The sequence below is a fragment of the Cyprinodon tularosa genome, unplaced genomic scaffold (genome assembly GCF_016077235.1).
Source record: "Cyprinodon tularosa strain WSP-4 unplaced genomic scaffold, ASM1607723v1 ctg775, whole genome shotgun sequence".
NCBI lineage: Eukaryota > Metazoa > Chordata > Actinopteri > Cyprinodontiformes > Cyprinodontidae > Cyprinodon > Cyprinodon tularosa.
In genome coordinates, this window is record NW_024039535.1 from 195022 (window position 1) to 218077 (window position 23056).

The 23056-nt window shown below is 37.6% G+C and overlaps 1 protein-coding gene across 2 annotated transcripts in view; it reads left to right on the plus strand.

The window, feature by feature from the left end:
• The window catches only part of pcdh17 (protocadherin 17), a 68589-nt gene extending 46742 nt beyond the window's left edge, over positions 1-21847 (plus strand). For both annotated transcript variants that reach the window (XM_038270758.1, XM_038270757.1), the window contains exon 5: positions 17599-21847. In XM_038270758.1, the coding sequence (XP_038126686.1) occupies positions 17599-18296 (698 nt within the window). In that variant the 3' untranslated portion in view covers positions 18297-21847. The remainder of the gene's footprint in view (positions 1-17598) is intronic.
• Positions 21848-23056: the final 1209 nt, after the last annotated feature.

Here is a 23056-nt window from a genome sequence, read left to right on the forward strand (position 1 = left end):
CTATTTGCATATTTGTAATTTGCATCAAGTCATTGGAGCTTGGAGGCAACTTACGGTTGTGTGTGCATGTTTGCATGAAGGCATGCTTGTGCATGTGGGCATGTGCTTTGCAATTCGACAAGAGAAATCAAAATATTGTCCAAGCAATGGAATATGGAAAAAAGTGCACCACATCCATATATATTATAAACTACCTGAGTGTTTCAAGCGCTTTCTACTAGAAATTTAACAGGTGTTCAAAAAAGAAAATACTTTCCTGACATTTATAAAATGTATCATACTGCAGTAGAGAGTCTACACTATAGTTACCAGAAAAGATACTCACTCTGCACTGCAGTGCTTTGCTTGCCGAGTTGTGAATCTTATCAGGCAGAGTTGTGGGGGATTTTGTTGGTGTGTGTGTGTGTGTGTGTGTGTGTGTGTGTGTGTGTGTGTGTGTGTGTGTGTGTGTGTGTGTGTGTGTGTGTGTGTGTGTGTGTGTGTGTGTGTGTGTGTGTGTGTGTGTGTGTGTGTGTGTGTCCAGGCCCCTCTGGAGTCCATTAATCCCAAATCTAACAGACATACTGCAGAAGCAGCCTTTGATGTGTGCTGAATCCTTCACTGGAATATTGGATGCAACTTCTTTTCCCTTTTTTTCCTCTCTCTCTCTCTCTCTCTCTCTCTCTCTCTCTCTCTCTCTCTCTCTCTCTCATGAACAGTGCATTGTTTTGCTTTCCCCCATGCCTGTGGTGTCCAGCAGGACAGGTGGCAACCGTGTTAGGACTTTGTTTACAATTCAGGTGTGTTCTAGCCAGTTCTCTGATCTGTAATTTTACATCTCTGAGCTCTTTTAATCCCATTCTTATCTTGTGTAAGCCTTGTAATCTTTGACCCTAATTTTAAACCGCTGAATAGAACGGGGCAGTGTGGTTTGAGGAGAGTTGTTTCTCTCACCTTCAAATTCAATGCATACATTTTGTCACAGGGAGCCAGGGCTCTTCAGTCTTTTAGGTTTTCTGGCTTGAGCTGAGTTTGAAAAATGCTTTTTGCTCTACATTTATATTTATTTATGTTTTATTGCCAGAACCTGGACTTGAACCTTGTCTATTTTAAAGCTCTCTGCTCATAACTCACCAGTCTCATGAGTATAGCCGATGGAGAGGCAAAGAAAGTATAAATTAGATAGTGGGATGGAAAATGCATTTCTATTTGAAATGATTATCCCCCCTGACGGGTACACTAATAAACTGTTATTGCATTTCCGTCAGTTTCTTTTAATCTAATCATGCATATAAACAGATGAGTGATAGCATTAGTGTTTGCGTATGTTTATCCATAACGGAGGCATAGGCCATTGTCTAGACAGCAAACACCAATTTGGCTGGGACACAGAGGAACATCAATGCTAAAGCAATGGTGCTGAAACACTAGGCATGTGCTTTTGCTTTGCACAGAAGGGAAGATTGCAGTGGCAGACAGACAGCCATAGGAGGAAAAGGCGGCGCAGAAGAAGTAGTGGAAAGGTTGGAAGAGCTCACCGTGGCTAATACATCCAAAGTGTGTCAGTTAGCTCTTTAAATGTGTTAGGCCCCGGGGCTGGGAAAGCCAACACCATCGACTCAGCCCACCTCACTCCACCTTTCCACTTAGCCTCTGTTCAACACCCGCCAATATCCTTAGGGGAGTTACACTGCTGTTCATTGGCAAAATTGATCAAATGCCTTCATGCTTAAGTGTACATTTTTCTCATTGCACTTATTAGTCTCATGAATACATGTACTGGGTGGTGAATCTGCGCAACTATTACAATTGTGTGATGTATTGTGTAACTATAGAGAGGTTGTGACTTCCTGCTTAGCTCAATGCTGTAGCCTCTCCATCACACTGTTTAACAGGGGGACTATTAGAATAGGTGATCAAACTGTACATCTCATGCTTCTATGGTTTCTTTTAATTACTTGACTTAAACTGCAGAATGTAATTCACATTGACATAATCAAGAGTTTGTTAGGCATCAGTACATATGGCCCAAGTACGAAAGTCTCAGCAGAATTGAAGGGTAAGCAATATTAAGGTTTTATGCAAGTAGCAACATACAAATGGCAAGTCTGTGATTATACAGTAGAAAAGGGGTGGATGGAAGCTAATAATCTGATTCTTTCACCAGTTATTAGGAATTTTTATCTTGTTTTGTTACACTAGAAACAAACTTACTGTTTAAATGAAAAATTATTTTACAGCTAAATTAGCCTGTAAATGATTTTGGGCTTAGATATATATCAAACACTGGCCAAACTAAATTTATGCTGGGACATGTTACTAATTTTTAAAATAGCACGGTTAGAAATACGGCGGGAAATTCCTTTAACTAAAAATAAAAAACATTGTTTGCATTTTGTCATGAAGCAGTATTCATGCAAGGTTACTACTTGTGGTGCAATAAAATAAATAAAAGTATTTTCTAGTCTAAAAGAGCACAATTTATGACTAATTTGTTTTTTCTTCCTATGTTTTTTTTTTTTCCCTTTGAGATTACATTAGGTTTGATTGGCAAGCTTAACAACATGCATCATTAGCTACTTTGTGTTTTTTAGTTTAAAATGTTTTAGCCACTAAGCCGAAGGTACAGGTTGTTACTTCAAAATGTCAAAAGTGTTTACATTTACAATATTTACAATTTAGATTTTCTGCTGGAGCTTTTCTTAGTCTAGTATAACCCCCACCCCCCCTCCCCCAAGCACACACACACAACTAAATGATAAATAACATAACTTGATGGAAACTACTGTATATTGCAATGGCAATCTAACATTGTCACTGATCAGCAGGTAGAGTCATTGTCATGCATTACAAAGGTCAGTAGTTTGATCCTTTGCTAACTCCTATGTAAAAAATATGTTAACCTCAGATTAAACTCCATTTTTAGCTCTCATCTTCTTATGTGTGCAGTTGTACAAACACTACTAAATTGTGTGCGCGCATTTGTAAAGCCTAAATAAGGTTGAAGCGAACAACATTAATGTAAAGCATTCAATCTTCATTTGCTGCATGCCTGGTCTTAGATTTCAGTCAGGGTTTTGTTGAGATTAAGAATCAGAAGCACTTTCCCTAATCCTGCCAAAGCAGCACACGTGGGAATGAATCCTGCACAAAGCCGCAACACCAAGTCCCTCAAATCCATTTGTTCAAAACTGAGCAACAAGCACAGAGAGGGAGACAATGAAGGACTAATCTAATTCAGTAAACGTGAGAGTATTAAATTTATGGTGGTTCATATTATAGTGTTGATTTTATCTATGAATTGCCCATGCTTCATCTTGCTCGCCTATGTTCCTGTTGCTTTAGGCCTGTTAAGGCAACAGGGCTCAAGATATGCTCCCTCAGCTCTGGAAATGCCTGTAAATGGCATCACTAGGGAAGCGTGGTTAAAATGGAAAAATTTGGTGCAGTAAAACTGCTTTTAAAGAAGGAGCTCTGAATTAGTGGCAATAGGTTACCCTCCATTCTGTATTTAATAGGCTCTTCAAATCTGTTTTCTCTTTAGACAGATATAAGATTTCTATAATGAGCAAGTGATTCATAAATTCTCTTGACTTATCCTTTTTTAATTAGCTTCTCTCTCCTCTTTCTTTCTCTGTCTCTCTCTACCACCTCTCTATGCTTGTACTTAGAGCCTTTTTAAATGGGCCAAAGCTACTCTTTTTGTCATCTACATGGGTGAGTAGGTAGATAAAGGCTCTCACCTGGAAGAAGTCTGCTGATGGAGCGCCCTGGTCTTTGATGTAATGCCTTGGTTGGAGGCTCCTATTCAGCCTCTAAACACAACGCTAATGTTTGAATGAGTGTTGCTTCATAGAAACAACAACAAAATATATGACCAAGCATATTCTTAGTGCTTCTAGACACTGAATAAAGCAGCACAAAAACAAGGGAGAAGGAAGTTAGCCAAAGTAAAACATGGTGCGAGCCTGCTGGGTCTGTTTGTGTTGCTCGCGAGCGAACAAGCTGAGATGCACACACACAAAAAACAGGGAGCACTAGCATACTACATTTAGATGACAAAGTGCCACCAACCCAGACTAAAGGGGAAAAAAATAAACAAAGGAGAAAGCTGGGGGAAAAAAACAAGGCGGTCCAGAAGCATCCCCTGTTATGGTGCAATCCCCCATGTCCTAATTACACAGGCTTAGAGGAAACGGAGGATTAGCCACCAATTCACCACGCTTCTCGCCTCATCTTCTAATAAGTCCTCTTCTTGTTTCCTTGCCACCCTTTGTGCAACCCTGCGTGTCTCTCTGCAGTTCCAGGTAGAAGATAGTGTTGTCCTGCCTCTGTCTTTCTTTCAATGCCCATTCTTGTCAATGTGTACACCTTAGACAACAACAGGTATTCCTTTATGAGAGTAGGTTGTGCGTCAGATATGTTTGTTCCTTTTGTATTGAATCCAAAACAATATTATCCGCTGTATATTCCCTGTTTCTCTCTGTAAATAAATGTTTCAAGTGTCTCTATCCATCTTTGAATTAAAGTGAGTGCACTTTATTTGCAGAAAAACAATTCTCAGCGCTGTTCATTGCGGTCAGTTAAAATGCTGAAATTCACATCTGCTGTGCAGCTCCATCAGGCATTCATCTAATTGGTCCCAAATTCAATCTGCACCATAAATGACCGCAATCACACAGTTAGTCTCACAGATCTGTCTTCATCAATGAGAAAAACAAGGAAGCATACAGCAGATGCTGTGGACCCCACACATCTTGGATCTCAATGTCACAAAATCAACTAGAGAATACATAAAGTGATGGAAAAAAGTTCAACGTGAGGCTTGAGACAAATTAAGCAGCCTTAACCCTGCTTTTGAAATCTATTTTTAAAGCTGTGTGCCACAGAGAACTACTTGCTTCTATGGCTTCAATTCTGGTTACAGCTTGCTGTATCCTGATAAATATTAAATCATTTATAGGACAACCCTGTCTTACAGTGCTTTAAAACAGTATTCTTTCTCCTTGAACATTTTACATTTCTTCAATTTGCAACCATGAACTTTGGTTTATTGTATAAAGTAACACACACGCACACGTGTGTATATATATATATATATATATATATATATATATATATATATATATATATATATATATATATATATATATATATATATATTAGGGCTGCAACTAACGATTATTTTAAAAATCGATGAATCAGCCGATTATTTTTTCGATTAATCGATGAATCGGACAAAAAATATTTTTTATATTTTATACTCTTTATTCCAAAATAAACATTTTAGACAGAACAAACAAGCACACAAGTACAGGTTGCTCATTAACTGTACTGGTGCAATATGAAAAATAAATATTTGTGTTAAAACTACGCAAACTTACATGAGAAATGTAGCTGTACATCCACAAAATATAGGGTACTTTGTTTCATAAAGCACAAAAAAAACTTTTTTTTTTTTAAAAGCCCCTAAGGGGTTCAAACAACAGGCCCCCCCATATCAACAAATGAGGTTTTTTTAGACTAATAGAGTTCTGCCTATTAAGACAGGAAAGTATAGCAGTTAAAATTGCTACTTGAGAAAATACTGAACCATAGAGACAAAAATAGCCCTGTGATTCAAATTATAAATTGTATTTGGAATAAAAATGAGAGAACTAGGGGTGCTAAAAAACACATCCTCCAAAGACAGATATTTACATGGAAATGTGGCATATAATTAATTGACATATTACTGATCTTGCTGGATTTTATTCTGTTTTACTTCCATAAATTGCAGGATCTTCTTTACTTTATCTTTGCCAGAAGATTTAAACTTTAAAAGCCTTGCCCTCATAATTTGCAAGTTATTTATTTATAAAGTAAACATAAACGCTGCTTAAGCTAATTCAAATGAAATTAAAAGTAAAATAAGTAGCCAACCTTATCACTGTCTGTAACCTACTAATACGGTAAGGAAAGCATCAGATTAGTTACCTGAGAAACTAACGTTACGTTTCCCCACTTTAAAACGAAACAAACATGGTGGTTCCGTGCCATGTTAATTTGTTTTGACAAAAGTTGCATGTTACGACTTTTTTCACTGTACAAAGCGCAGGCTATTTTAATTATTGTGATCAATTTGCGCCGTCAATCCCGGTGCATGCGCGCTTCATTTGCAGACGTTAATGAAGCAGGATTTTTACGCTGAGGGTAAAAATTCTGCTGCTCTGACTGCAGCGCTGAGAGGGACTCCTGCGGGAGCGGGGGGAGGCGCCCCACGGCAGAGTAGGAACGATACATGCTTTCACGTAAGAGTCTCCAAAAGCCGCCAGTGACATCGTAAAAAGTCGCCAGATTTGTCGCTAGTCGCTTTTTTGAAAAATAGTCACTGGAGGGGTCTGAAAAGTCGCTGAGTTGGCAACACTGCACCTGCAGCGCTGGCTCGCTCTGCCGTATTTTTTCCTTCTTCCCCCGCTTCAGTCAAGTGGATGTGATGACGGCGGCGGCGGATGACGCATTAATCGCGCGACACAACTAATCGATGATGAAATTCGTTGCCAACGCTTTTAAAAGTCGATTTTTATCGTTGTTGCAGCCCTAAGGAACTTTTGATTTTTTTCTTCACTGATAAAATTCTAAAGTTTGGTGTAACATTTCTATTAAGCAACCTTAACTCAATTCTAGCAAAAACACCTACTAACAGACGGAGTCTTTTAGAGGTTGTGTTGAAAGATTGAGTTATTTTTTTCTTTTATCTTTGCAAAACAGCTCAATCCCAGCCCCTTGGATGGATAGACTTTGTGAATAATAATTTTCTGGTCTGTTTGTGGATTAGCCATTTGTTTAGTTCTGGACTCATGCGCCAAACATGAAAAGGCTTTGATCAAAACCCTGCAATTTTACCTTTGACTGTTGGTGTTTGTTTTACTGATGGGATCTGAACCACCGCCCCAGTTTTAAGTTGTTTTCAACCCCTAAATTGCTCTCTCCCTCTATGTATTGATTTAGCTCCACAATATTTCCACATCTGACCATGTCTTTCCTGAGGAGAAAAAACAAACAAACTTTCAGCTTTTTGGTGGGCATGCTGTAAGCAAAGTAAATTGCCATTTTAGTTTTACATCAAACTCAAGATATTGCATGTTTAAAATGGTTTTGTTTTAAACAGAGTCCCTACTTCCCCATCCATCAATACTCTGTTTACACAGCTTGATATTATGTAAAATAAAGATCACCAAAAATATATATTTTTCTAACATTATTTTTACAGTTTTTTTATTGTCTTCCCTACAAACATATCCCTGACATATCTGGTTAGTTTTTGCTTCCCATGATTAAGTCATTTGCTAATGTTTATTGACAAATTTCGACAATCTAAACATGTTACACCCTTGTACAGGTTACCAGTCTATCACAAGGCAACACTCACACTTAAGAGAATTAGACACCAACCTAACAACCTAACAGTCTTGTTTTTTGACTGTGGATGGAAGCCACAGAGAACCCTTGCATGCACAGTTTGAGCATGCAAAACCCAGAAAGACCCCAGGCTGGAAATCAAACCTAGGATCTTCTTGTTGCAAAGCAATAGTGCTAAAAACTGTTCTTCCTCAAGGCCCAGAATCTAAGCTCTTTGCAGTAAAACTTGATTTATTTTGGGAACAAATTGCACACGTTGGCACACTCCCTGATTAAATAATCTAAAAGTATTTGTTGCACTGGATTTTTACTTGAGTGACTGAGAGTAAAAGGGCTGAATGCAAGGATAGAAAATCTTTCTTAATTTGTGTTCCTTAAAATGTTTTAAACCATGCATCCCGTTCCATCCATTTCATAAATTGATGCTACTTTATTTTGTTGTATTAGTGGGATGGTAAATGCTTGGCTTATGAGCTGCATGTGGCCCTTCTCCCTATCCTTTGTAGCCCCTAGGAACTTAACTGATCTGTGTAGGTTTTTATTTTTTTACTTGTAGTGTGAGGCGTGTTTTATTTAAAAAGAAAGAATTTTTACAGAGTTCAGCTTCTATATAAAATAAAGTCAATCAATCAATGAATCAGTTATTTCAACTGATCCATTGGAAAAACACTTTTAAACTAGAAATCTCTACCATCTTGTAAAACAAATCTTTGTTACTTGTTGGCACAGCGCACACATAGGATATATTTGCAACCATAACTAGTCCTCTGCTGAGATCTACACATCCATATTTAAAGTAATATGACAGTGTGTGACAGACAATTACAGTTCCTATAAGGCTGGTTTGTAATAATCATATGATTCTTTTAATATCTGTGTGGGGGCAATTATTTAGATTGACTGCCAGGTGTAGAAAGCGGTGGTTTACCTCGAAGTCAATAAAAGGGGGCGCTTACCTTCAAGATCCTGAGGAGATGTTGCGGATTTAGCTATTTTTATTTTCACAGATTCAGTTTAATAATAAGAAAACTTAGATGTCAGTGTAGAAAGCAAATAGGCACTGAAGCTCTAAAGGACTTATGGGCCCTATGTGTGGTGGCTCTTTGTGATGCTGCTGGATTTCATTCTACTTCTTGAATTAGTTTTACAACCCTCGTCTTTACCACAAAGTCCCAGTCGTTGCATTCAAAATATATGTATACATTTTTAGGGCATATGTCACTTTGTGTATGTAAGTGTGTTTGTATACTGATTAATATATTATTTGATAGAATATGCTAAACCAGAGTAAATTTTTCAGTGTTGTTCAAGGAGAATAAACACTTTGATCACTGCAGGAATGATGTAAGGCTTGTTCTTCCCAAACATCTATATCTAAAAGCTTGCCTGTGGCTTCTCTCTTTCAAAAGCTGAAACATTAAAACACTTTGAAGCAGGAGCAGGAGCAATCCATACCTAGAGGAAATGTGAATTATCGAAGGTCTTAAGTCAGGGTTGGAGAAGAGGCTCAGGTATTTTGATTGGCTAAAGGAATGATCTTCCTTCACTGACCTTGCAATATTTATTGAGTGCCTCCTACTGCTGTCAGAAGTGAAGGCTCAGAGCTGCTCTACGCACAACGAAAAGATATGTAGCTTTCTTTTTCTCTTTATTTGTTTATTCTGTATGGTTTGCTTCAATGCTGGGATATGAAAATACCTCAAAGAAGAACAACACTCAGAAGTTTTCTAAATCTGTTGAAACAGCAGTTTGAATATTGGCACACAACACAAAACATGGTTAACGTAAAGCAGTGGTTTGCCTTTACTCAGCATGTTTTGGCCTTGGATAGATTCCCATGGCTGTTCATTACGGTTAAACCAGTTTGTTTGGATTGCCAACAGATAAGAAAAAAAAAAAACTAAAAAGGTTGAGGGTTTTTTTCCCACAGATATCTGCAGGTTGACCTTTCCTAACAGTTAAAGCTGGCAGACATCTTTCATTAATAATATAACACTAGGCACTCTTGGCTCAACTGGGGAAATCTAAAGCATGTGGGAAAACATGCCAGGAAAAGCAGATCCTATTTGATTAGATTCACTAAAAATAAAACTGATACTCGCTCACGTTGCAGATAAACTGACACTGGGGGGTGTGAGTGCACAATTCATTCAGACACAAAAACGTTAACAGATACACAGACTCACATTCACAAACACAATAACATACATAAGCTTTTATATGGCCAGGTGGGTCATTTTCTAAATGTTATTTTAAGGGCAAACTCATGTTTTTCAGGACACTTCAATGCTGCTTTGTGATAGCAGGAGAGTGCTGTTTGATAACACAAACCTAGCCACCCAGATGTCCCTCATCTCCTCAGCCCCGCAGACCCCTCTACCCATCACTCCCCACCCTCCCAGCTCTGCTTGTTCATTATTGATTAGGCTTTGTGTATTTGTTTTTGTTTGAATATCAGCTTATGCATCCAGTTTTTTTTTTGCTCCATATCTTTGCTGCAAGTAAACACTTTCTCCTCTTTGTTTGCTTTGAGAAACTTAGCCAAGTATTAGCTGACCGAGAGGACTGTGGTTTTGCAGGAGAATGACTATAGAGAGGACGTATTTGATCCTAAGATAAGTATTCTTGATTTAGTCTGTGCTTCGCCAGCCAACAGTTTTTCCCCGACGCTCCTGCCGAGCACTTCCTGCTATGCATTGGTATTCTCCTGCCTCCCACTGTGATAAGATCTATTACACTGGAGCAAAGTATCCTTTTTATTCTTCTAAGCTATGGACTCCACAAAACAATCTAAACACAATATTTCAAATTACATATATTTTAGCTGGTGTTTTAATATACCCTGATACATATGTTGTTGTTTTTATGCAATAATCTCTTTAGAACTATATGTTAGCAATGTCAGTTAGACAGGCTTATACAGTAGCTCTATAAAATGTACATGCAGCAGTCCCTCATAAATCGTTTCTAAACTGTTCTACCTTTTAAAGTCCTTTTGACAAATTCAAGAGAAAAACTGGACTAAAAGAAAACTAAAATGGAAGGTTTTGGTTCACTTGATTTAAAAATGAGCACACTAATAATTTGTTAAAAACATCTCTTGAGTCAGTTTGAGACCCCAGTCTTCTTGGGTTCAACCCACCATCTGTTTCACAGAATCTGATAAACTGTTAACATGTCTCAGATGTTCTAATAGAATTGTCCTGAAATTTTCCAATTGTATACTGAAATCAAAATCATATTTTTCCACACAGATTTCAAAGGATCCCTATAATGTCACAAAGAGGGTATCAGTTGGGAAAAATAGATAGAAGAGACCAAGTATTATTTTTTAGCATCGCAACGGAGGTTATGAATAGTTCAGGAAAATAAAGAACATAAGTGACATAAAAAAAATAATCATCAGAAAATTCCCAAAGTTACTAAATAACCTTTTTAGAGAAAAATAATATATTCTATATATATATATATATATATATATATATATATATATATATATATATATATATATATATATATATATATATATTCTAAGTTTTATGTGGAGAGAAAATATCTTCTTTTGAAGAGACTATACAGAACATGGATGTGGTGCAAGGGTAAAGTGGCCGACCCCCATATGGAGGCCTTAGTTCTTGGTACAGCGGTCATAGGTTCGGGTCTGTTGACCTTTGCTGCTCTATTTCATTTCACCCCCTTTTCAAATACAGCCTACCGATGCAAAAACTGTATTTCAATAAAAACATACCATTCAGGCCTGGAGCCAAAAGTATACAATTATAGTTTGCTCAAAAGTATTTTTTTAATCACATCATTACCTGAATATAATGTTTTTCAGATGTCAAGTGGACTTAGACTGTCCCAAATGCAGGTCCCATTATAGGCTGTGATGACTACACAACAACAGTCTCATGCTCTTATTACAATGCTGGCAAAACAAACTAGCTAACTGTGGAGAGCAGGGGAGTGTATTAGCAATTATCTAACAACTTTCCATTTTTGTTAAGCTTTATGTGTACAAAAAAGTAAAAGTTTTTTTCTAATCCATAAAAAAAGATACATGTAATATCATTTGGTCATAATATTGGATGTTTAAGCAAACGCAGATTATGTCACTGATGCCTAAAGCTTGAAATGTTTTGTGGAGTCACTAAGAAGTCCCAAGATGTTTGCAGAAGATTAAGCCTTGTCAGATTTTTGACTCTTTCATCAGTTTGCCTCAAATGTTTAGTTAACCTGATTTGCGGGATGAACAGGTTGGTTCGACTTGGCTGGATAGCAGAAGGTGATGAGATTAAAAAGCATAATAATGCTCACACACACTCATGCACACCCAAACACACACTGTGAGCTCCCTCAGGAGAACAGGTGTAGTCATGGTTTGTCACAGATGCCCCTCTCAATTCGTCAGCTGCCACTCCTCCTGTCCACCTCGGGTGGGTCGAGGGATATTTAACACAACACAACCTCAACACACAAATGCAAACACACAAACTCATTACCTTGGGTAATTTTCTATTCTTGTAGTCTACTTTAGCAGATCATATTTCTTCCTGTAATGGCTCCACAAGTGTGAAAAACAAAGAAATGATTCGATGTCACTGTTATCAGTTTGGAGTGTTTTACCTCCTTTCTAAACTTATGGAAGACATTACCACTCCATTGTCTTACCCAGTGTTCAGCTTAATGGTGATGGTTTGCTAGCATTAGCCGGTGAGTAGAGCTCGCGTCTCCTCCTCTTTGAAAACCTAAGTGTGTGACAGAGGGACATTAATCACCAGCCTGGGTAATAAAGCGAGGAAGGACCTTGTTGTAGGGCCAGAGGGCAGGAATCTCAAGGGGGGAAAAAGGCTGTTTAGGGAAACCACACCATGTTTTATCATACACACTGATACATAACACCATTTTTAATAGACAATTTAAATGCATTCTTCCAAATATCACAGCAAACATCTGTCCACCGTATAGTAAAACTTCTCCTTAAGGAAAACATTTGTTTTTCCATATAAACTGAACAAAGATATTTCCTGTAGGCTTCTACTGTGATTGTAAATAGGAATTTGAAAGCTTATGCAAAAATATTTGTTTATGATCTCTAGATAAGTAACTGTTTGATCCAAAACTTCATAGATGCTCTTTCAGATTTTAACAACCTTTTACAGTTGTGTCTTTGTCCATATTTGAGTGAGGCAATAAAGTTCAAAGTTTTTAACTGTATACACATTTTTTTACCTGCTTAGAATGAGCTAAGATGACCGAAATTATCTATATTTCCTTAACTATAATGATAATACATGAGTGATGCTTTCTTCAAGTTAAGAAGTTTACATGTTTAAAATTCCAATGCTTTGTAACCTTTTTTATTAGGTTAATTCACAAGATACAAGTTCATATATAGTTATATATTTCAAGCCAACATATTAAATACACAGAATCAAAAACAAAAAAGCTAAAGACCTTGTGAGGATTTTGGTTGAGGCTGTTAAGAGGGACCCATTAAAAACAGCAAAACACTTTTTAGCTCTTGTATTGAAAAAGCTCCTCAATAGGCAAAAATATATAACTCTAATAAAACAAAAAATTGCCAGGTTACAGATTGAAAGTGCCATACAGAATAAATGCTTTAATTTTTCTAGATGTATCCGGTGGTCCAATTAAACTAAAACTGCAATGTTTTGCCATAATGGCCATCATTACATCTGGAGGAAAAAGTGAAAAACCTTAAAATAACAGTATAATATAACAAAGGGATGGCAGCATAATCCTAGGTATCTTATTGCAGGAGGGATTCTTAGAAAATAGATGGTATCTTAAGAAAATGACATCATATAAAAATAATGAGCATGTCAATCAACAGCCAGTTAGAGTTAGTAAGTAAGAGTTTGAGTATAAACAGGTCTCCCGAATTGGAAACAGCCATTAGAGGAAAACCGAATTAGTTACTAAGTGGATTAAGGAGAACAAAGGAAATGTTTTGGAGTGTCCAACACAAGACCTTGATTTTAATCTAAAGAAATTGTGAGAGAATGGCAAGAAGGTCTTTTCTGCATGGATTGCAGTGCTTTATTTTACCTGTATACATCTGTGTTCTTTCCAGGTAGTCATGCTTTTCACTACAGTCCAATAACAAAAATGTGAAATCAATTGCTACCTCTAAATAGCCTTTCTTAAGAAACTTTGAAAAATCACCTAAAGTTCATTCATGGTTGCTTCTTCCAAAGGCTTAGGCATCTAAACTCATTGGATAATCGGAACATCAATTGGCAGACTTTCTTAGCCATTCTTCAAAATAGGAAAGACAAGAGGCATGTTCAAGTAAAGCTTCAAGGGCTTTAGATGGGTCTAAAATCTCTGCTGCCATGCAGTTGATTAGCTGCTTAGCATCATATTGGGGTCACCAATTGTCCGCAAAATTAATTTAAATCTTTTGTACAAATCTTTACCAGTGACCAGTGATACAAATAAGTATTATTTTTTGATAGCAGCCTTGTTAAAGAGTTCTTAGTATTGGAAATCTGCCCTAAAGCCAAAAAGTGCCTGCTTGAGGTCAAGAAAGCATCAACAAGCACTCGGAGGATACTGAGTTTAATTAAACATTTTATGTTGACACCTGAGGTGTAATATTTGATTATAACCAGGGATCCAGGTCAAGTGTCTTCAGTAGCTTGCAACAAAGTAAGAGCCAATAATTCTTCACTTACCAAACAGGGGATTCAGTCAGAGTTCAGTGATTCTTGTCTTGAAGCAGAGTCTTTATCTTTCTCATTCCTGGGTTTCTGATCATATTTCCGTCAGGTGGTGTGTTCTCTCAAAGACAGGAATTTAAAATTTAAGGAACATTCTCCCGCTGACTACTCTCAGTGCCTAAACACTGTATCAGGCAGTTTTAAGCAGGTCAAAAATTGCCATGAACAGATAAACTTCCAGTTATATTTTAAATACTTGTTAAACTCAGGACTATTGTTTTTGTCTGATAGACATTCCTTTCCTCAGCAGTTAGCAATATGCCTCTGTTTGTCGTGATGGCACCAGCCTTTTCAAGCTTAAGAAGTAAAGAAAAAAACACTGTGACAAAGTTAGTGAAACATTGTACTGCTGATACTTTGTACATCTGGAGGAAGACAGGAGTGGATAACATGATTGAGCTCTTTGAACAGGCTCTTTGTTATTTTTACGGTTTGTTACCCAGATGGTGACTGTGCCCTTTGTCTGAGAAGCGAATAAAAAATGACCACAACACTTCTTAATTTGACATTTTAGAATTATTTATTTTCAATAGAAAGTTCACAGCTTGAAAAGTAATGAAACTTTCATAACTGTGTGTTTTTTTATGAATTATCTGCTGCAAATTGAAATTAAAAGATGAGCCAAGTAATTTGTCTTAGTAACCATGCTCCTAAACCAGATTATTGGGAGAGGGCTTTATTAAGTTAGTACAAGATGACATTGTCTAGGATATCTGTCAGTGTAATTTATCTTGGACAATTCAAGGTGCATGTGAGTGTAGAGAAACAGACTATGTCCCACAATAGCCAAATCTTCATAGGCAAATGTGTCCTTGGTGGAGGCCTTTCCTGCCCATCCCAGAGAGCTGGTTGAGCCAGGGTGAAGGAACCGAGAGAGAGAGAGAGAGAGAGGGAGATGAATGTCACCCCTGTTCTCATATGTCATACTGTTAGCCATAGATATGAGGAGAATGCCTCAAGGTTGTACGTGCAGCAGAGACATGAATAATCTATCAGAGGTTTTCTCCAACTGAACAGAGAGAAATATGTCTGCATGGATTATTTATGCTTTAATATGCTGAATGGACAATCACTTCGGAGAGCATGAAGACATTGTAGGGGCAAAGTTAATTGTTTGTGTGTATGTGAGTGTGTAGGTGCAAGGCTGCGGTCGACAATAGATATGCGTTGTTAGATGTTGGCTCTGTGTTTTGAATCCTGATGATGGATTACAATAATGGTGTGCTCTTGTTGAAAGTAGTATTCAGATTTGTATTTTATGCACCGTCTTTTGACTAAATCGTCGATTACAGTGCTCTGATATGTTGCTCCTATTTTCTTACTCAAATTTCAAATCACTTTCTCACAACCTCAGACATGCATACCTGAGTCAGTGTGTTTAGATGCATTCACTCACCGTCTACATCATTTGAATGTAGTCCATTTTGTATTGGTCTACTCTCCCCTTTCCAGCTCACCTTTTTTTCCTCTTCAGATGACTGCTTTGACACGGGAAATGTCAGGCTCTCCCTGCCAGCGCTTTTTGGCTTCTTCAAACATTTGTGAAGTGTTAAGCTCATCTCCACAGCTTAGGAAGGGCAGACTCTTGGGAATTTGTGCTGCTGACCCACAACACGGCAAAGACGGCCATGCCAAGTGCACTCAAGCACATCCACTCAGCAAGCTCATTCGCATCAACCAAAGATTGTATTAGTCCTAGGTTTGTTGTCTTTAAAGCGCAGCACTCTCAGCATGCTGTAGAGCCTTGTTCAATGCATAATGGAGCTGATAGGGTAGCTATACGGCTTCTAAGAGCAGTTCTGTCTTCCCAGAGTTAGTTGAGAATGGTAGCTCAAACGCTACACAGCACTAAGTAGCCTCATTGTTACCCCATTAAAACAAAATCTGAGAGAACAGCTTAAAGCGCTGTGTCTCTTAAAATTTTCAACCTCTGATTTTGAATTCAAAGATCAGGTGTTTCATGACATGTTTTTGTCAAATCGATTTCAGGTGTACAAGGAGGGAATTTTCTCCTCACAAGGTGGATATAAATTGGGCCGATAAACATGGGATGAGAGTGAAAGAAACATGTTTTAACTATGTCAACTAAAACCAGGCTCACCCTGCAATTATCGGCAATGTAAAAAAGAAAATCTTTTGATTTTTCTGTATGTCTAAATTGGGGGTTTGTGGACCTTCACTATGAAAGATGTTCAATTATTGCTCTAAATGCTTAAACACGCCTTTAAATAAATGTAACTATTTAGTGTATATAGAAAACTGTTAAAACTTAAGACTGTTTTTTTCTGTCTGGTTTTAATTAGAAATATGCAAACAAGGTATTGACTACTTTGTATATCTATATTTTTTGAAAAATGTTTCAGTTTATGCCTTACCTTTAGTAGGTAGAAATTAAAAGAATACTCAGGATAGGCCAACACCTGGCAGTAAAACCTTGATTTTAGGATTTTAATAAGCTTTTTGGGAACCTGCTGATATTTACGACAAAGTTTATCAAGGAAACCCCTCCCCCCCCCAACAAAGATATGAGACAGGACTTAGAATTCACACAGGCATGTTATTATACATTATCAAAGCAATATAGTATGCTATTTGTCTACAAAGTTTAGGGGTTTACACTTAATGGTTTCATCACCAATATCTTTTTTATATTAAATATCTAAATTGTGATGAGAAACAAGATGTCAGTTTCATCTCCTATTGTTTGCTCAAATATTGTCTCTGTTTTCAGCATACTCAGAAACCCTTTTGTGCCACACAGTGTTTCCTCTTCTCTTCGATCAACAGCAAAAAAAAAAAAAAAATCCAGATTTTTTTTAACCAAGTTTTGGATCTGCTTTACACAGGAAAAAACAGTCCCATAATCAGCCAAAGTGTGCATCCTTCTGAATAGAGATGAAAGTGAGAAACACACTCATATGCACACACAAGGCAACTACAAGGCACACACAAATAAACAGGCCCAAACACAGGCAAGAAGCACAAGCCGTTTGGCACAGGCTCTCTATCTAGGGAGGACTTCAAAGCCCACTGACATGAATTTATGATAACGCCACAGTGCCTTTGCCAAACCTGAACCGTTGTTGTTTTTCTCTCACTCCCTTCCCATCTTTTCTGTATGCTCTGCCATCCCCTTGATCAGAGCTTTGGAAAAATGCAAGCAGGTGTCCCCCGGTTCCCCTGGAAAGCTGTGTGCATCTATGTGTGCTTAAGTGCACATGGTGTATATGTTTTTTATGTGCACTAAGAATGGAAAAAGCATTTCTTGCTCTTCTTTCTTATTTTTTGGGGCTTGAGCTTCACTACTTTAGCTTGAACTTTTCCAATTGTTTGTTTAAAATGACTTATTATACTTTGGTTTATAATATGATTGATATTTAAATACCATCAAATTGTTTTATTTAGTTTTATCCGGATGTTGGACATTAATGTTGCTTTCTTCTCATCCCCTTCCCTTTATTTTTGTCTACAGATGAGGATTGTTTGAATTGCACAGAGGAATGCAGAGTCCTTGGTCATTCTGACCGCTGCTGGATGCCTCAGTTTCCTGCAGGAGGAAACCAGACAGAAGGCATTGACTACCGCAACAATATGTTTGTGCCGGCCGGGATGGAGGTGGTTGCTGAGACAGAGACCTATGAGACTGTAAACCCCAATGGCAAGAAAACTTTCTGCACATTTGGAAAAGAGAGACGAGACCACACCATCCTGGTCGCCAACGTCAAGCCCTACCTAAAAGCAAAACGTGCCCTCAGCCCCCTGCTGCAAGAAGTACCGTCAGCCTCCAGCAGTCCTACCAAAGGATGCTCCACAATGCCTCCCTGTTCTGCAGTCAAAGGCCCAGCAGATGGGGCTGAGGGCAAACCTCCCCCAGCAAGCTGCTCGATCCACTACGGGCCACCTGATGGCCAATACATGTCACCTACTAAACAAACAAGAGACCAAGGGGTCTACCCATCGTTGCCTCCCTCAGACCCGGTGGCCAAGGTCCTTGCAGAGGCCCGCTCCAGAATCAGTCAGGAGGCGGCGGGTGAAATGGAGCGCGTCCTAGAGCAGGCAGAACCAGATTCAAACCGCAGTGGAATGGACGCTGACCAGGTGGTGAGAGACATTGACAAACTATTGCAAGACTGCAGAGATAGTGAGGCCACTGGCACACTGAGAAAATGACTCAAAGAACCACAACATAAGGAGATGTGAGGATAAAGGTCGGAGTTTGTTGTTAAGACTTTCATGCTAAAACTGTTAGTCACCAAAACAAATCGGAAAGTGTAAATGGCTCTGGTGACTGGAACTATTGTCACTGTATTTGTTGTAGAAAAGTACAAAAACAGGACAAGATAAACTTTTATTACGTCAGTCCAGTGGCAACCAAGAACAACAAAAAAGAGGAACTGACTTCTGACTTTTTCTGAATTTCTAAACTTTTTGGATTCTTAAGCAAATTGCAGGGGTTTAAGCCTCTGGCACCTCGCAAGCTCTTATCTAAGTGCCCACCAGCTCATATGTGTGTTGTTCATGGTCTCTTGTGAAAACCTACATATCTTTTTAAGTGTGCGTAGGTGGATTTCTGTTTTGTGTGTTGGACATTAAAATTGAATGAAGAAGGACTATGTGCGGTCAGACATGACAATCGATGTGGAAAAAAAATATAAAAGTTGATCTATTCGGACAGTGAAAGACAGAAGTACACAACTTTACTCTTTTTTTTGTTTCATTTTTTCAATTGATAAACAAGTGTAGCGTGTGATGGACCAGATCTATACCTGAAGAGATTTTATTCGGGGGGGGAGGGGGTTGTTATGGACCAGCCAGATCTGTTTCAGTCGGATTTATTAACAGTGTAACCATGTCTCACCGGTCATTTTGTAACTACATGTAAGCTGTGTCTGTCTCACACCTCTATTTAAATGTTCATGTTGCTGAGCAAAGTAGTTGCACGCATCAACGTCATCACATGTCCACTACCACTCTGCAGACACACACGCTTACACATTGACACCACACAAGAATGCAGATGAAACAAATGAATGCTCACATACAACTGCCCATCTGTGGATTTGTCTTATACATGTACACCATCAGCTTTTAGTCCCTTGTGTACAGTGAATTATCATGTCTGTGACTATGCCATCAGGCAATCAAGTTGTATAAAAAGGGACCTTTCTTTCCTCAGCTGTGAAAAGATAATATCTATATGGTTATATAGATGACTGTATGTATGAATCCATGTATAGTGTCCGAATATCAGCAAAATATTTATACATTTTATAAGGAGAAAAAAGTGGAATTTGACATTAAAAGTGTCCTGAAGTAGAAGTCATGTGGGAGGTATTTAAGAAAGAACTGCAAAGGACACTGCCATTGTTTTAAAGACAACGATCCAAAAATATGACAAAACAATAAAATGTCCCTTCACATTATCACTATACGTAATATCATTATATGTGTATATGTATCCAATTTTGATGTGTTTACATCAGTAAAACAGACATATTTTTATTAATTTTACTGCAATTTCTGTGCATTTGAGCCAAATTGTTATGTGTACAAAAGCTATATTGTGTATTTTATTAAATTAATATATGGTTGTGTTGCAATATACATGGGCTTATATTGTATTTGGCAAAAGTTGCCTTAGTAGCTGTCGAACTCTGTGAGTTTGCTTTAGTTGGGTTTCTGTTTGTTTCTTTTTTTCATCTGTATCCTGCATCTTTGCAGTAAGGCTGGTCTCAGTGCTTTTGAGATGTCGCTGCTTTTTACCCTGAGATCCAGCTGGATCAAATACAATAACTGTTAAAAGCTTAATGAGCCAGCTGATCTGGAAGAAGATTCAAACCAACAACAAAAAAGCAACAAGAAAACTGTTTGACTATTTTTACTGAGCAAATTTTTATAAGGCAGCTATTTTCTTTAACAATAACAAGTCCGCATATTTTCTGTTCATTCCGTTTCTATTTTCTTTCCAAAAAAAAAAGAAAAGAAACCCGCCATATGAAAAGTGGAGTGGTTTCCTTGGTGATCATGAAACTGCCTTACTGTCTCTGCAGAGAGCTTGTTGTATCTGTGGAGCCTTGTGACTGCTTCTCAAGACCTAGTCCACCAGAATGTGCATTTCCTACAAAAGACCAAAACAGGTTCTTTTTCAAAAGTCTGTGTTGTTTATGTATGTACTTAAATACATGTTGGAAATCCCATAATTTGCAGAGAAACTTGACATCTGAAATTCTATCTGAAGTTTTTTTTGGATTTTACTTATTCTCGGTATGGGTACATGGTTTATACAATGCATCCAGGATTTCCTAAAAAAGAGATAAAAAACATTTATTTTTTAAATTTTGGCACCTTTGGGCCATTATGATATACTATCGCAGGGTGTTTTTTAAAAAAAATCCCTGGCATTAAGGGGCATAGAACAGTAGGCTACATGATGATTTCTGGAAAATGTTACCACAATCACCAAATGTATATAACCTGCAGCTTTGAGAGGGAACAGTGACGTATTGTGGCATCTAAATGCAGTATGTTGAAGTAGAAAACCTAAATATTTTGTTATATAGGAAAATCGCATACATCCATTTTTTCTTTTATGTTTGGGATTTTTATTGTGCTGCATCTTTCCTTTTTAGGCTTTTTGCTTACTTTCCTTTGAAAGGGCAGAACAGCTGTTGCTTTTTCTCCTGTCCTTCATCTGGAAACTTTTTGGTATAGGTTTACCCTTGCTCTTTTTTGCAGGATAAATGCAGAAGTGAATTTTAAGATGGGGCATTGATGCATGGACAGAGAAGAAAATGTATTTGTTTCTCTTATATTTTAATTTCCTACATCTGGATGAATAAGACAAGTCTTATGTTAAGGCAGCACAAACAGTTCAAATTTTCGCTGCAGTAGTGATCCAGACAGGAATGTCATCGCACACAGAAACACCAGTGCGTTTAAGCAACACGCTGCCTTTCATGTTATTCATAAGCAATGAAAATTAAATAAAAGAGAGGGCATAAACATTACCGGGACAAATTTGACTCTTCCATATTTGACCTAATGATTACTTTTTCATTTAGCTCATTTGTCTGCCTCTTAGCTAGAGCAGCATTACTTGTTGTTGTATGTGCTTACCTCCTTGATTTCTGTATATATTCTCCAGTTCCCTTCTTTCTGAACTTCCGTCATCTTCATATTTAGTTTAAACTCCGATCAGATTTTTATTTCATTGTTGATTTTTATTCCATTAAACACAGCAGGCATGCAGATTCATCACACAACCTATTTTACTCTTGCTGCCACAATTCAAAGTACTGTCCTCTCTAATGGTGTTCCCTTGCCCTGGCCACTGTCTGCATGCTTACAAATCAAGGGTGAGGAAATGCACAGAGTCCAGTCTATGGAAGGAATTCTCTAAGCCATGGCCCCTTTTCTCAGGCTATTTGCTGTTTAATAGAGCAGAGGCTGCTTTTTGGGGCCAATGCATAGTTTGGCCTCAGAAGTTTAGAGATTGAATGCAATGTAGGGTCTCTCATTATTGTCTAATTATACACTGGCATCTTACACTGTTGGCAGTGCATTACTCAAGCATAGAGTGTGATATTTTTGCCCACTTGAGACTTGTTGGCTTTACCAAGCGATTAGGGAAAGACCTTGTTGAATGTGGCTAACCACCTCTGGTCTATTACTCACATGGATGCAACTGCACACAGACTCAGACAGTCACTGCTTCACAAACACACTGACAATATGCCTTTTTGGTTTGTTAAATTAAGCACCCAATGATGTCAGTGTTGTTCCCTCATCCACAGGTTCCACACTGATTACATAGGGCTCCACCTCCACATTAAACAGCTGGTAAAAAGGCCAGAGACAATTTTATTTGTATGGATTATTTTCAACTGCTATTGTCTAAAGGTTCTGTTCATTGTGATCTATCTGAAGTAAAAACAAACAAAAAAATAATAAAAGTGCAAATAAAAAGAAAATAACCAATATTATCTCTTTTGTCATTCTTTGACTTGGTAATGAATAATTATGAATCAGATTTATTTTCTCTCTTCCCAGAAGACCCACCTAATCTATCTTTTGTGTATCTCTACATGACCACTATGTTAAGCAATTAAGTTTGTACAACTGCATTTTTATATAAAGCTTACTCACTAAAAATTCTACCCATAAGTTCATATTTGTTCAGAGACAAACACATTGGTGTTGAATGTAATGTGCACTAATGCTTCTCAGAAAAGATTTAAAATTCTACCCTTTAGCAAAGTCAAGATTCAGAGACCAATTTAGTCTCTTCAGCTCTTGCCTCTGAGTTTAAGTCTTTTAGTGATAGACTATGCACCTCCCATTGTTCTATTACAGTTTGATTTATGTAACAATTAAGGCCAGTGGATGCTAAAAAGTGGTCTATCTTAGAAATGTGCCCTCTTTGAAATGTGTAGTTTCCAAAAGAAATCATTTTTAAAGGACAGTTGGCTGCTTTTGAATATGTTTTTAATTACCTTTGTGGTGTTGCCCAAGGTAAAATGATCCAAATATAAGATGGCAATTCTCTGTCGCTCTGCATATGCAACAGGGAATCATTATCAACTTAGTTTAATTACAGAAACCTGTAAACCTGTTTTTCTAGTAATATGCTGTTATAAAAGTTCTTTTTTTTTCTTGATGTCTTCGAAGCATTTACAAAGGCTCATCCTACCCTGATATTTCCCCAAAGGCAAAGTCCTGTTTTACTGATTTTGCTTATTTAAAATTTCTCTTTTAACATCTAACAGGCTTTTGGCATATTTATTTCATATAATACAGGTAAAATTAACCAGGCGCCAGAAGTGCATGACTAGATTCAGAGAGTTAAAACTGAACTTCTTACTTATTCTCTCTTAAAAAACACTATTCTAAAAAGAAATATTTAAGCCTTGTATTAAATTTCAATTGGACAA